Source organism: Glycine max, chromosome 13, assembly GCF_000004515.6.
Source record: "Glycine max cultivar Williams 82 chromosome 13, Glycine_max_v4.0, whole genome shotgun sequence".
Classification (NCBI taxonomy): Eukaryota; Viridiplantae; Streptophyta; class Magnoliopsida; order Fabales; family Fabaceae; genus Glycine; species Glycine max.
The window spans coordinates 12,606,712-12,623,038 of NC_038249.2; the positions used below are offsets into that span (position 1 = coordinate 12,606,712).

At 32.2% G+C, this 16,327-nt stretch overlaps 3 protein-coding genes across 3 annotated transcripts in view; 1 reads left to right on the forward strand and 2 right to left on the reverse strand.

The window, feature by feature from the left end:
• LOC100805795 (probable protein phosphatase 2C 76) overlaps positions 1–6,852 on the reverse strand; it is a 34,949-nt gene extending 28,097 nt beyond the window's left edge. Inside the window, exon 1 of the mRNA XM_006593689.3 lies at positions 6,718–6,852. The gene's annotated coding sequence lies outside the window, so the exon portion shown is untranslated. The remainder of the gene's footprint in view (positions 1–6,717) is intronic.
• A 3,331-nt stretch (positions 6,853–10,183) lies between these two features.
• LOC100801551 (RING-H2 finger protein ATL54-like) lies at positions 10,184–11,547 on the reverse strand. The gene has a single exon (NM_001317429.2). It carries the CDS (start codon positions 11,452–11,454, stop codon positions 10,396–10,398), a length of 1,059 nt encoding a protein of 352 aa, NP_001304358.2. The 5' UTR covers positions 11,455–11,547; the 3' UTR covers positions 10,184–10,395.
• A 2,612-nt stretch (positions 11,548–14,159) lies between these two features.
• On the forward strand, positions 14,160–16,327 carry LOC100500336 (uncharacterized). The gene is given in 5 exon segments (NM_001249585.1): positions 14,160–14,451; positions 14,552–14,623; positions 15,057–15,139; positions 15,722–15,924; positions 16,175–16,327. Coding segments are annotated over 5 exon segments (636 nt in total). The 5' UTR covers positions 14,160–14,251; the 3' UTR covers positions 16,253–16,327.

The window sequence follows — 16,327 nt, forward strand, 5'->3', positions numbered from 1 at the left end:
CTTTCCAATTCCCTATATGACAACTCACAAACAAGGAAACAAAGAGACAAACAATAACCAAAGACCAAAAAAAATGAAATGAAAGCTAAACCAATGGAGTTTTAACAAGACAATTTTTCAAGGATTATTCAACAATTAAAGCAATGAAAAGGACATAGAAGCAAGCTAGGACTCAAAGAGACACTTAGAATGGCTCTAGAGTAGAGTAAAAAAACTAAAAAAAAAGACTCAACAAACCTGTAGCTTTGGCACTTGTCTTCACACTAATTTTCAATTGAAATTTCCAATTATAGAATAAATTTTGAGCCAAAACAACAAGCACACTTCCCTTTCACTTTTTTTTTCTGGATACTGATTTTCCTGCCAACTTGTGTGATTTTTCGTATTTTTTATTTTTATCCAAATCACTTGTTTCTTTTTTTCTAACTTTTTTCCAGATGTCTAGAAAATTCAGTAAAAATTTCAGCTCAAAATTCGAAGTAAACAATTCTCAGTAATTTTTACAAGTTTGTATGTCCAAGCTGCCAGCACCAGCAATTTTTTTTAAGCATAGTATATTGATTGCCTTGGGCTTACTTTCAACCTTCCTATGTATGTTGAACTCACTAGTATTGTTTACCAAAGTTTTAGGAGTTCAATATTCACTTAGGATTAACATTTCAGCCAGCAATTCAATCACCAAAACTCAAATTCACAATAGACACAATCATAAGGAAACCTAAAAGTTCAAGAAAAGGTTCACAATCAAAGACTCTCTAAGAATTTTGCATGAACATGTTAAGGACTAATTAACATGAAAGATTTGACTCAAATCAAATAATAGGCTAAAAGAATTTTATACACTCATGAACAAATGAGTTAGACAAAGAAACAAGAAAATAAAAATCAGCATAACATAAGAAATCTTATGTGACAAGTTTCATGACTAGACATGACTTCTATGACAAAACTACAATAGGTGAACAAATAACTCTAGATTTTTTAGGTTTTCTTCTACCTTAATATTTTTGTAAGAATTTTATGATTTAGGTTTCAGCCACAAAAAATAACAAGACAAAACTCAAAGGAACCTAAACTCAACACAATTCATGGTTCAAGAACAAGAACAAGAAATTTGAACCATAGAAAATCAAATCTAGCTTCTACAACAAGTTTAACCGGTGGAAACTCTAAAGAATCATGTTAAAAACATTTAGCACAAGATATGTGAGGAGATACATGGAGAAAAAATGAAGAAACAACAATGGAAGAGAAGGCAAAGCAAAAAATTAATGGAGGTTTAAGGAGCACCTACTTGAAGCTCTTGTGCTCTGATTACCACTTGATGGAAGCTTGCTTGTGGGGCTTCTATGGAGGCTGGATCTTTGAGCTTCAACGAGGTCCTTTAATGGTGATTTTCCACCATGGAGATGCAGCGGAAGACAAAGGAGAAGAGGTGAGAGGAGGCGCCATCCACTAGGGAATAAGCCATGGAAGAAGGAGTTTCACCACCAAGATACGCCTTGGATAAGAAGCTTGGAAGGATGCTTCGATGGAGGAAAAGAAAGAGAGAGAGAAAGAGAGAGGGGGGAGCACGAAATTGAAGGAATAAAAGAGGGAAAGAAGTGGAACTTTGAAGTATTTCTCACAAGACTCTCATTCATCAAAGTTACAACAAGCGTTACACATGCTTCTATTTATAGACTGTGGAAGCAAAGCTTCATGATGAATCAAAAATGATTCAAAGGTGTTTTGATGATAACAATGATGACAACAAAAGATGATGACAAAGGTGATGAACAAAAAGCTCAAAGATCAAAGAACAACTCAAGTGAATCAAGAACAAGTCAAGAGTTCAAGAATCAAGAAGAATTCAAGACTCAAGAATAAAGTCTACAATCAAGAATCAAGATTCAAGATCTCAAGAATCAAGATCAAGATTCAAGACTCAAGATTCACGAATGAAGAAAAGACTCAATCAAGATAAGTATTAAAAAGTTTTTTCAAAACTTTGAATAGCACATGAGTTTTTGACAAAACCTTTACCAAAGAGTTTTTACTCTCTGGTAATCGATTACCATATTGTTGTAATCGATTACCAGTAGCAAAATGAGTTTGAAAAAGTTTTCAAACTGAATTTACAACGTTCCAAATATTTTCAAAAGGTTGTAATCGATTACAATGTTTTGGTAATTGATTACCAGTGCCCTTGAACGTTGAAATTCAAATTTAAATGTGAAGAGTCACATCCTTTCACTCAAAAGCTTTGTGTAATCGATTACACTTATTTGGTAATCGATTACACTTATTTGGTAATCGATTACTAGTGACTGTTTCTGAAAAATCAAAAGATGTAACTCTTCATAAAGGTTTTGAATTTTTCAAATGGGTTTTAAGTTTTTCTAAAAAGTTATAACTCTTCTGAATGGCCTTCTTGACCAGACATGAAGAGTCTATAAAAGCAAGGCTTTGTTTTGCATTTTATCAATTAATCTCTTACAATCCTTTACAAGCCTTGAATCTCTTTAAACTTCTTTTTCTTCTTTGTACCAAAAGCTTTCTGAAGTTTTCTGGTTTTACAAACCTTGAAAACTTGTGCTATTCATCTTTTCATTCTCTTCTCTCTTTGCCAAAAAGAATTCGCCAAGGACTAACCGCCTGAATTCTTATTGTGTCTCTCTTCTCCCTTTTCCAAAAGAACAAAGGACTAACCGCCTGAATTCTTTTGTGTCTCCCTTCTTCCTTGTCAAAGAATTTAAAATGATACAGTCTGAGAATTCTTTTGATTCTTCCCATTCCCTAATACAAAAGCGTTCAAAGGTATAACCGCCTGAGAATTCTTTTGTATCCCCATTCACAAAGTATCAAAGGTGTAACAGCCTGAGATCTTTGTCTTAACACATTGGAGGGTACATCCTTTGTGGTACAAGTAGAGGGTACATCTACTTGGGTTTGACTGAGAACAAGAGAGGGTACATCTCTAGTGGATTAGTTCTAGTGGAGGGTACATCCACTAGGGTTTCAAAGAGAACAAGGGAGGATACATCCCTTGTGGATCTTTGCTTGTAAAAGAATTTTTACAAGGTTGAAAGAAATCTCAAGGACCGCAGGTCGCTTGGGGACTGGAGGTAGGCACGGGTTGTTGCCGAACCAGTATAAAAACTCTTGTGTGTTTGTTTCCTTCTTCCCTACTCTTTTACTTTCCGCTGTGCATTTAATTTTCGCTTTTACTTTCTGTTAAGTTTCTCTTCTACTCCATATTCTCTTAACAACATATGTAAAAGCCTTAAAAGAGTAAATTTTTAATTGGTAAAGTTTTTGGAATAATTCATTCAACCCCCCCTTCTTAATTATTCTGAGACCACTCGATCCAACATAGACTAGGTAGCTTTCTTGAGAAGCTTTCTTGAGAAAACTTCCTTGAAAAGCTTCTTTGAGAAAACTTCCTTGAGAAGCTAGAGCTTAGCTACACACACCCCTCTAATAACTAAGCTCACCTCCTTGAGAAACTTCCTAAAGAAGCTAGAGCTTAGCTACACACACCCCCTATAATAGCTAAGCTCACCCCCATGCCAAAATACATGAAAATATAAAAAAAAGTCCCTATTACAAGGACTACTCAAAATGCCCTGAAATACAAGGCTAAAACCCTATACCACTAGAATGGCCAAAATACAAGGCCCAAAAGAAAGAAAAACCAATTCTAACATTTACAAAGAAGAATGGATCCAACCTTGACCCATGGGCTCAAAAATATACCCTAAGGTTCATGAGAACCCTAGGGCCTTCTTTAGTAGCTCTAGCCCAAGCCTCTTGGAGTCTTCTATCCAATACCCTTGGGGGTAGGATTGCATCAATATCGAGACGCACAAATTTGAAAATAGAATCTCATAGCAAATTCAAATGACAATAACTTTTAACTCGGATGTTCAATTGAGTCCTGTAATATAACGAGACGCTCGATATTGAACATAAAAGCTCGTAGCATATTCAAACAATAATAACTTTTAACTCGGATGTCCAATTGAGTCCTGTAATATATCGAGACGCTCGAAATTAAAAATAGAAGCTCTGAGCAAATTGTAACGACAAAAACTTTTTACTTGGATGCCCGATTGAGTCCTGTAATATATCGAGAGGATCGAAATTGAAAACAGAAGCTCCTAGCAAATTCAAACGACAATAACTTTTTACTCACATGTCTGATTGAGTCCCCTAATATATCGAGACACTTGAAGTTTAAAATGGAAGCTCGTAGCAAATTCAAACGACAATAACTTTTTAGTCGGATGTCCGATTGAGTCCAGTAATATATCGAGGCGCTCAAAATTGCAAAGGTAACCTCGTAGCTGTTGAACCTTGTGGCCTCAATAATCTTAAGAGGGATAGGCTTAGAATGCAGAAGAAGCAACAACAATCAATTTAACAATGTTATTTAAACATACAAGACACAATTGATTGCAACAAAATAAATAAGATAAGGGAAGAGAGAATGCAAACACAATTTTATACTGGTTCAACCACTTCCTGTGCCTACGTCCAGTACTCAAGCAACCTACTTGAGATTTCCACTATCTTTGTAAATTCCTTTACAAAGTCTGAACCACACAGGGACAACCCATCCCTTGTGTTCAGATGCTTTACAACAAGAGACTTACAATCTCTTAACCAATCTCATTTAATAAGAAGAATGGAAGAAGAATTCTCTCTTCAAGAAAAGAATATTACAATGAAGATTATGTAAGAATCCTTATAGATTTTGCAAGTGTTTGGTCAAGGATTTCTTTTGAGAGAGCATTTGACAACGAAGTTCTTTTGGAATCTCTCTCATTGTCTTTTGAGAGGATAAGACATTTTTGTCAAGCAAAACTCTCTCTTCAATTTCATCCTAAGTCACACATATATATAGGCCTTTGATGACCATTCAAAATTCAAATTATAAGATGTGACTGTTGGCGATATTCCTTGAAAATTCTCTCTGGTAATCAATTACAGAATTAGTGTAATCGATTACACGGTTGTTTTTCTTGAACAGTTGTGACCCTTCATTTAAAATTTGAATTCCCAACGTTCAGAGTCTCTTGTAATTGATTACATATGATGTGTAATCGATTACACACTTTCAAACCATTGGTAATCGATTACATGTATTGGTAATCGATTACATGTGCCTTGAATGACTTCAAACCTTTCATTGTGAGGCAAGGCTTGATCTTGAAGAAATCTTAAATCAAGGCTTTGTTCGTTGAAACAATCTTGTATTAATCTTGAAGCAAAATGAGCCTTGTTTGATTCTTCTTTTGACATCATCAAAATCATGTATACATACATTCACATTGTTCCCCTTTTTGATGATGACAAACATGTGATTTCTTCTCAACACCATCAAAGCTTGCATGATTTACATTCTCCCCCTTTCTCAAGCAAATTCTTAATTCTTCTTGACATCATCAAAATCTTCATGATTTACATTCTCCCCCTTTTTGATGATGACAACCACCTATAGGTTAGGAGCAACAACAAAGAAAAAATATCTATTTGCATATAGTTTACTCCCCCTTGGTTTTGCAATGATTGCTTATATGAGACAGTTGAAAATTTCATATTTTTCATATGTAAACAAATTGTCTCATAAACAATAGATAATTTTTCTTACTATTTTATCTTTTATCTTTCTCTCCCCCTTTGTCAACATCAAAAACAAATCATGAATAGAGAGGAGAAAGATGTTACCACTTTTCGCAATGTATGAGAATCAAGTGATACCAAAAGGCATTAAAACAATCATTCAATATTAATCAAGCAAAAAACAAGTACACTAAGACATCAATCAAACACAATCAAATAAATCAATCATCAAATATTTCAAATCAAATTAATTAAATTAACAATCAACTAACTATACACAATAATTTCTATTAAAAAATTCAAATTTCAAATTCTAAATATGTATCTTACATGTGTCATATCATATGTTTATATTTTCAAAATAATTGTATCGCTACATCGGATTCTATCATATCGGTGTATGCATTATATCATTGCATCGCTACATCAACATCATCAGATATGTATGGTATCAGATACATGTATAATATCTATGTATCATAGTTTATAATCTTAAGAATTGTTGTAAGCTTTTGTTTATATAAACAACTATTCTTATATATATAAAAGATTGCTCCAATTGCACTTGATAAAAATTGATTCTTTTAAGTTATAAATAATTCTCGTTGAAAAAAGTTATTATGTGTTTGGATGAAAAATAACTATTTTTATATATATAAAAAATTGTTTCAATATAAACTTGATACGAATTGGTTCTTTTAAGTTATAAGTAAATCTTGTTGAAAAGAGATATTATGTGTTTGAATAGAAAATAACTATTCTTATATATATGAAAGATTGTTCTAATATGAACTTGATAAGAATTAGTTCTTTTAATTTATAAGTAACTCTTGTTGGAAAGAGTTATCATGTGTTTGGATGCAAAATTTTAAAATTTTAAAAAATTTAAAATGTTAGAGATTTAAAATTCTCCTATTTGAACTAATTAAAATTTCTTATACAAATACCAAAATTTTAATTACTCCTTAAATTTTGCATCCAATCAGCTTATTTTACAGGTGAGTATTTTAAATTGTTAAAAAAAATGAATCACCAACTTAAATTCCTGCATCCAAACGCAGGGTAAGGTTTAAGAGTTACAAGGAAAAGGGGAAGAGAGTGAGGTAGAACCTGAACCCAGGTGGTTTGTCAAGTGAGTGAAATTCCGAGTGCACCACGATTTTAAGAAAATCCCTCCAGAACAAGACTTTGTCCATCGAAACATTGGAGCTGGTGCCATACCTTACAGGGTCCATCACATCCTTACCAACATACTCTTGCTTCTCCTCCTCTCTAAGATTGAAGAAAGCAAAAATTTCATCAACCATCTTCTCCAAGATGGTCTTTGACACAAAGTGGTTGATGAGCATGAAGAACCTCCACTCCTCACAAGCCTTGCGCAAGTCATGGATGGTCTTGGCACGTTGATCAAGTGTGCCAGTAACTAAGAGAGAATAGTCAATGATGGGAATTGGATCATCTTCATCTGGGTCTGCCACTATTTCATCATCTGAATTGGTGGTTGTGTATGAGGGTGGGAGGGAAGTGAGTTCTGGTGATTTAGTTAGTGCTTTCACACTTGTGAAACTTGTTCTGTTATTGGATTGTACTTGTTGGCTAACCTCAGAAGCGGTTGAAGCCATGTTAGAGAAAGTGCGTGATGAGTGTGATAATGAAGACTGAATAAAGAAGGGATAGTGAGCAATATCAAGGCTTTTTGCCACTACAAATTAACGAATGAGGCTGGTTTTCTTAATTCTTATCATGTTCATGTTGTCTTCATTACTCGGTTCATGGTTATCTGAAACGTGTCTGAGAGTAAAGTTAGCTACTATTTCTTCTGTTCATTCGGTGTTGCATAACTATCACGTACGTCACAAAGTTGGACTATATGCATGTATCTCACTTAGAAAAAGAAGAAATCATTAGATTTTTTGGGATTATGATATTAATATATTATAATTTTGGTTAATCTCTATGTATACATATTTAAATTTTTTAATTTATGAAATAGAATTTATAAAATATAATATAACTTTGTCATGTAAAAATTAATTAGAAATATATGATGGTTCCACATAATGTAATAATCATTTAGATTAGGTGTCATGAAGAGAAAGAGGGCAAGTTGGATTTCTACACTCTTTTAGTAAAAAATATTATAAAATTCAAATAAAGAAAATGAAACACTATAATAGGAAAAATATCAACGTGCACCTCAAAATGTGAATTTGGGGTGAAAGAATTGAGTATGAAGGGAGGAAAAGAAAAGGACAAAGAGACAAATTAATAGATGTGATAAGTGATTTATCAAAGGATAAATGACAACTAAGTATATGAAGTATGGAACAATAAAGTTTAACATAATTGGTTAAATGCGCCGACAGGGTTTTAATTCTGTAATCGTACGTGCGAAAGAGATTTTATTGAAAGAGAACATCTAAATAGTCTTATAACTTTTGATTATGAAAATATTTTACTTATGAAAAAAAAATTAAGTACAGACAAAAAAGATAACCGGACATATTCGACGAAATGTCTAAAAGGAATATTATTTTTGGATAGCGATGTATTTTGTAATTGGGATCACAATTCTGACTTGTATTCGATGGTGCCTACAAAATTATTCGCGATGGAAAAAAAGATTTAAGGATAATGCCAAAATTACTTTTACAAATACTGGAATACGCATATTTTAGATCAATTTGTGGATTTTCGTTTCGTGGTCGTTACATAATCAAGAGCAAGCTAAGACACGGCAATTTATTTTGTTTTAATTTTAAGACAAGCCAGGTCCATCAGACCCAGAGGGTACTTATCCAACTTTTTATGGCTTTATTAAACGACCAATTCTTAGAACTCATTTCTTGAACTATGATAGCTCAACTATCCACTTAAAGGAATATTTAACTTAAATTTAAAAATATAATTGTCAATAATATTTTATATTATTTTTTATTAAATGAGATAAAAATTACATATAAATTAAGATATTTTTTATTTATCAATATATTTATAAGAAAATATTTTAAAATTAGAAATTGATCACTTAACTAAAGTTGATTAAAGTAAAGATCAAAGTAAGTGTTTCGTATAAATTTTATAAGAACAATATAAAAATAAAGTGAAATTGACATAATAAAACAACCACAAAAATATATTTAATGAAAGGAAAATAATCCGTCATAATGGTAAAATACATAAAAATGATGTGAATGAAACATCGAAAATTATTCATTTAAATAGACTTTTTGTATTTTTTTTTTTTGCTGGTGACCTGTTGAATTTTATTTTCTTTGGTGTGCTCCTTTTTAAACTTTTTCTGAGATTGAATAAATTTTATTTAAGGATGAAAATACATCTTTTGACTTTTTGGATGCTTGTAACTTTGAGCTTTTACTTATGATAGATTGTTTTTTCACATTTTTCTTCAATGAATTTTCTTCTTCTTTTGATGATGAAGATGCATCTTTTGATATTTTTATATAATTATAGCTTTAGACTTTGATTGGTGACAATTTATTTATTCGTTTTTTTTCTTAATGGACTTTGTAAAATTTGATAAAATTCTTCATTAGATGATGAAGATGCACCTTTTGACTTGTTGAATGTTTGTAGCTTTGGACTTTAACTTATAATTAGTTCTTTATCTTACTCATTTGATGATATTTGTTGTGGTGAAGTGGACTCTTTTTTTAATAAAAATATTAATTAGTGGATAAAACTATTAATATTTTGTACCAGAAATAAAGTGTAAATAAATTATAAATATGGTTACTTGTTTAATTTCTTTGAGAAAAACATCATGTTAAATGATATTTTTTGGTATAAACTAGGATTGTCTAGGTTGATATAGATCTTTGTATTTGAAGTTGAGTTGATTGAGTATGAAAAAAATATTAAAATATAATTGTTAGTAAATTAAAATTATTATAATAAATAAAATATAAAAAAATATTGTAAGCAAATAATATAATACAGACTTAATTGAATTAAAATTATTTATTTATTAAATAAGTTGAATTAAAAATAATACTTAATAATAAAGAAACATCTCAAATAAATAAATAAATAAATATCAAATTAAATAGATATGCTAATATAAAAATAAAGAGATAGAAAATTATGAATTAATTTTTATTTGAAAACTTAATATATATATATATATATATATATATATATATATATATATATATATATTTAAAACTTAATACAAAAATAAAATTTAGAAAAATAATTTCAATTTCTATACCAATTTTCACAAGTCCTCGAAGATATTATTATACATTAATTTCTTAAATTGTTTAGATAAGATGCCCTGCATTTAATTTCAGCCTCTATGGATCACGTTTGAGAAAAGGTCTACATAAATTCGATGGAACCAGAACATACATCATACGAGGTACCTTATGATCAGCCAAAATGGCAAGGATATCAGTCTTCAATTCATTCATAACCTTTTTGTTTTGCTATCATACTTTATATACACTTGATCATCACATGACCTATTACATCAATTCACACATAAACCCTTCAAACCCTCACCTTTGTTGAGAGTTCAAAAGACACTCTAGTTAGCAAGAATCAGAGAAATTATTAGGATGGTCCATGACCATCATAATCTTCACTTATCTCTGTATAACATATATTTGAGTTTTATTAATTCTTTCTGGTAAATTGAAAAAACTTAGACATATGTTACATAGAGATTGATGGAGTATCGAGACTATAGATACTTAGTAATGGTGTCAGACCACCTAATAATTTTTCATAGAACCGACCTAAGGCTGGGTTCCAACTCGAAATCAATCAGAAGCTTCTCAAAGGAGCATTTGGCTTTCTCTGACTACGGCTATACCATGATAGCAAGTGTTTGGCATTGAATGATCGTGACCTCTTCACCGAACTAGACGAAGAAGAAGAAGAAGAACCACCTTTAGTTGACAAATTCCCATTCACATTCCCAACAACCCTCTTTGAATGATTCCCATGAGAATCCCCTGACACAACAGTTGCAAGAGCAAGACTGATCTTAGCAGCAGAAGAAGAATCCAAAGACACCGATCTTCTCGGCTGCACAGTCACAGCCAAGTTCTCATTTTCACACACTTCACCTTCTTGCACTCTTTCCTCTTCCTCATTCCTCACCAAATCATCACTACTGCTTTGAGCATCTTCCACACTATTTTCCAAAACCTCCTCCACAAAAGAACTTGCTTCAAACGCAGTAGGGTCCATGGAAGGAACCCTTGTGGGGTCAGTGACGATGGGAGCACGGCACATGGGGCAATTGGTGTGTGATCTGAGCCACGTGTCAATGCAAGGTAAATGAAAAGCGTGGTTACACTTTGGCAAAAGCCTGAGACTTTCGTCTTCTTGAAACTCGCTCAGGCAAACGGAACAATCGGTGCCTTCAATCAAGCCTTCATCTTTTCTGTATTTGCAGACGGTGATGGCGGTAATGACTGCTTGTTGGAGACCGGTGGTGCGGATGTACCAGATGGGGTGGTCAACGACAGGACCATGTTGTTGTTGTTCTTCCTCGTCCAAGAAATCTTGTTCTGTTTCTGGGCGTGATAGTGTTCTTCGTATTGACCTGTTCCGAGGAGAGAAAAATTTGGCGTAGATGGCGTAGAAGCTGAGGACAATGAAAGCGGTTGCTACAATGGAGAAACTTATGATCAAGTATTTGGAGATTTTGATGTTTTTGGTGGGACTTTGGGTCAAATAATCATCTGGGGAGTTAGGTGGGGGTAGAGGGTCATTAAATTTCTCAGGACAGGCACTTCTACAGAGTGGTGGTGGTGGTGGTGGAAACAATAAAAGCTTTCTGTGATGCAGCACCATGTTTAGAGAGAAAGCATACATCAAAACAACATGGGAATAAGGGAATATGGAAGAAGAATTGGATGAATGGTAGGTTAGGTGAGGAGAGGTTGGAAGTTTCACTATGGACTATTTGCATTATGCAACGCAAGAGGGGGAAAGTTATATTTTCTTTTCTTTACATAGTTTTTGTGTCTTCCACGCGGTTGCTGGTTTGACTTTTGTGTTTTGTTTCTCTTGCATTTCGTTTTCATGCCGCTGAAGTCCTTGTCTTTGAGCTCACTTGGGCCTACCCCAGCCCAGCCTACTACCAAATAAAAATGACTTTTAGTTACCTTACCATTTAAGATACCAAGGAATGGCTTTCTTGGCTTTTTGACCAAAATGGAGATTTTGGTGAAAATAAATACGCAAATCGATTGTTTTGATGTGGTTGGCAAGAAAATAATTTCTAGATTGATTATAGAAGATCATTTTTTTTAGGGTTTTTCCGTAGAAGCTAAAAAATACTAACACTTAAAGGCGTTACTGAGAATAATGCCTCTAGGACAAATAGGCATATGAAACAATTTTGTCATATAAATACTTCTCAAAAGAATCCATTTATGTATTTATTTTCTCCCAAATCCTCATTTTTTTTTCAAAAAGTCAGCTCTTTTTTCTAATTTTGAGTCTATTTACTTGCAAAATTTATAAGCAAGTTAGATCAATCAAGATTAAAATACACTCTAAGTAATCACATGATATTAAATTTTGATTATCTATATATAATTATATGATTTAAATTTATTTCTCTACCTCTTATATAAAAAGAATCTTAATCAATTTTTGAATGACACATAATTAATTTTTATTAATTCTTTTGAATAATTTCAAATTTTTAATTTTCTATAAAAAATTGATGAAGACAACATTAAATCATAATACTTTTTTTTCTCAAGTGAATCCTATACTTCTATTATATCACATTTTATTGATTATATATATATATATATATAATTTAAGCAACCCTCTTCGATCCAATAACTTTATAAATTTTATTAAGTCTTATAATAACTTTGCATCCTTATATTTTATTTATATTTCATAAAAATATATACTGTCAGAGCGGCAAAATTCTTTAATCATTGGTGCTTGAAATTAACTTCATAAGTACTTACGTATTGCTCCAACAAACATCTCTTTGTACTTAATAAGATTGGAGCAAGTGCTTATATAGTTCAACATTTAGCACTATACAAACAGTTCTGATGCAGTTGCTCTAACATCGCCAAATTAAAGAGTTTCAAGTGTCATTATCAAATGTTGAACTTAGAAGGACTTTTCCTGAGAGAAAAATATTTTTTTATATTGCCGTTAAAGAAATGATAAAAAAAAAATATTGCCGTTTAAGAAAACAACGGATAATACTTGCAGAAGTTGTCAACTTAAAATGACCTAGCTAAGCCAACCCAGCTACAAATTAATTATGAATTAGTTGGAAAAGTCGGCAACTTTTTTATAGGGACAAAAGCAACACAAGGATATGTTGTTTGGTACGTAGGAAAGTTTTGTATAGAGATTGTCTATATCTCATAGTCCATTTTCATCAGACCAAAATACAATAAAATTATTTCACTGTAATCTATTTATAAAAGTCATGTTGTAATACAATTATATTATTATTTAAAAGTTCACCTATACAAAAAAATACGATGTCAAATGACTAGCTAGCAAGATGCCGTGCCACTGGTAATATTCTGTGATTATATAAACACTTGTTAGAACAACTTCTCGATGTCTTTTCAACACAAGCACTGGAAGCAAAGAGTACACATTTCATTCAACAACAAAAATTAATAAAAAAAACCAATAATGTACTTGGGAAGCCATTTATGTCAATTTCTAATCTATATTTTGTTTAATTAATTTCTAAGTTTGTTTGTTTAAAACAGAAAATAAGAAAATAAAATATAAAAAATAAATCAACTTATCCATTTCAACTAGTTGTCACATCTAATTTCTTTAAAAGTCATTATGCATAAACAAATCTGAACTTATAAAAAAAATTAACTTATTTTGCCTTTTATTTTTTCTATAAATAATTCTAAAGAAGTTTATCCAAATAAAAGCTTATTGTTTTGAAATTTTGTTAAAGCATTCTCAAAGCTAGCCTTTTTCTTTATTATTATTAAACTGGTTGCCTACGCCTAGGCCTAAACCATTATATTCATATTCCCGTAGATCTGAACCAGCCCAGAATTAAATAAAATCTTAAAAATATTATCTTTTCCCTCATGTTCTATAGTTTAGGTTCAACGCCCCAATCTTAACGATCAAATGTCCAAATCAGTCACAAGGGAAGAACGATGTTTCCATCCCACAAATCAACACTTGGTATATCTCTATTCATGTTTTTCATGTATTCAACCCTTTTTGCTTGTTTTTGTTGCATACTACATCTAGATAACCAAAATACTGGCCAAAGAAAAGGCCAAAATTTTGCTACTTAGGCCAAAAGGGAGAATAAAATAATACACTTTACCTTGAAAGCCAGAAGGTTGAACTAACTTACAAGGAACACACATGACACTTACAACACTTAGCGTACGCTTCCCTTTTTTAGGCCACAACTTTGCTTGAAGCAACCAAATTCACATTCAAATTATTGGTTTAATTTGTTATCCCTCTTAGTGTTTTTAGCCTGCAAGACTAACCAATCCCACATGTATATACCAATGGAAAAAGCGAGGCAACTCCATTACTGAATTGGTTATTTTGTACCAAGAAGTACCTCTAGCAAGGATCAATCATCTTTTCTCATTCCAACTTTTGTGAAGAAATTGAAAATACTACCAATATGTCAAATAGAGGCTCATCATGGATAGCTCTGAAATTCAGAGGTGTTGTTGATGTAATTCGTGCCAGCAGATACCAATCAAGCTATGTTGCACTACAGAGAAACAGACCAATTGTGTCAGCAGCTAGAACTGAAAGAGGTTATTGGATGCACCCTGGTCAGCAATTCTATAGCAACAACACAAGCACTAATCCAAAAGGGTATCTACTAACAACCTTTATTTTACTTTCATCTTCTATCAATTCTTATCTCAGTGTTGAATTTTACGTGCTGAAATTTGTTTTTGACCTTTACTTGTAGAATAAAGGATGTGAAGGCTCAACCAGAAGCTCCTGCACCTGCTTCTAAAATCTTCACCTTCTTCCCTCATTGGTATGAGCTAACATCCCTTACTACTGCTATTGATCTATTTACTGATTTGAATAAACCAAACAAACCATTTGAGAGACACAATAAGTACTTTACGTGGAATATGGAAATTACTTGTCGTGTTCCTGTTCCTGTCCCACCAGTAAATGAGTTACATGTCATTTAAAATAATCTGGTTTTAAGTCAATATATAAAACTAAAATGTCAATTTTTTTATTGGTGGGACAGGGATGGACACACAATTTGGGGACATATGATTTGAATTCGGGGATATGGATATCCAAATTAGTTACATCAAGATAACTAACTCATTGATCCACCTTTAATTGAAAAATTCACCTAAAATTAAAGAGAGGATTGGGAGTACTAACCCCATTGAATGGAAAATAATAGTGTGCAAAACATTTATAATGAGCATTTACTTATGAACATGCAGGTTAAGATGGGTTTTGGGCATGGTACTTTCTCTCTTGCTACCTTTCTGGAAATCTTACTGGCGAAAACTACAGATAATACAAGGTATATCTTATGCACATGAAATATTTAACATTCAAATTAATTTCTCAATTTTTCGATATTTAGAAGTTTGACCTCATTTGGATATACTCTCACCAAGATGAAATAAATCAAGTTTCTTCCATAATCTAAGATTAACTTCTTCTTTTTTTACTGCAACAAGATTGTATAATTTCATTCAAAAATGATGGTATTAATACAACTGGGTACACGATCAAAACTTTGGGGACTAGCGTGAAATCTAGACATTCTTGCTAACAAATGAGTGACTTGCCATGATCTAAAATTAACTTGCACACTCCTACTAAAGAAATTAGAAGATAATTTCTAGAAATGTATAAGTTGATTTTAGTTTGGAGATTTAATGTGAGTTGAATGATTAAGGGATAAGAGAAAGGAAGTTGTTGGTTTGATCATCTGCTAAAAAAACTAATAATTAACAACTAACATTTAATGATAAAAAAAAGTTGATTTTAGTTTCTGAAAGAAATTCAATTCATTTTACCTTCTTTATTTTATAAATGTTTATTATCCAAACAAAACAAATTACATGGTTTGTTAAGTGGGGGCAAAATGTGCATTCAGCGGAGGCAGAGTTTGTGGTTGAAGAGGCTGAAGCAGTGGCAAAAGTGGTAGAAAAAGTGGCAACGGTAGCAGAAAAGGTATCTGAAGATGTAGCAGAGATGCTTCCTGAGAATGGTAAACTAAGAAAAGCAGCTTTGGTTGTAGAACGTGCATCAAAAGAGGCAGCACATGATGCTCAGTTAACTGAAGAATTCATACACAAGGTACTAATATGCTTTTACTATTTACCACCATTACTATTAGGGTGGGTTTGGTTTTTCCGTTTAGGCAGACAAACACACATTTCAATACAAGTTTTGTAAGAAACTTCAATTCGTTAGTTTTGATTCATCGTCTGTTTGGGGGCTTTCCAATGGAAAAATAAATATACACTAATATTTAATCACATGGATTCACCAAATTCTTCAAATGATAGCTGATTATTTTTTGCTTAACTTGGTTATTGAAACACAGGTTGAAGAACTCAAGAATGACCTGGATGATTTAGAAGCCTTCGTTGAACCAGTAATTGACAAGATTGTGAAGATATAATGATTCATGCCGAAGTAAAAATTACTTTCTCTGTATGTATTGTGTGACTGCACATCCCTGTATATATTTTTCTTT

Excerpts from the sequence above, each read along its gene's own strand:
- LOC100801551 (NM_001317429.2), bottom strand. The coding sequence starts at position 11,454 with ATGTATGCTTTCTCTCTAAACATGGTGCTGCATCACAGAAAGCTTTTA.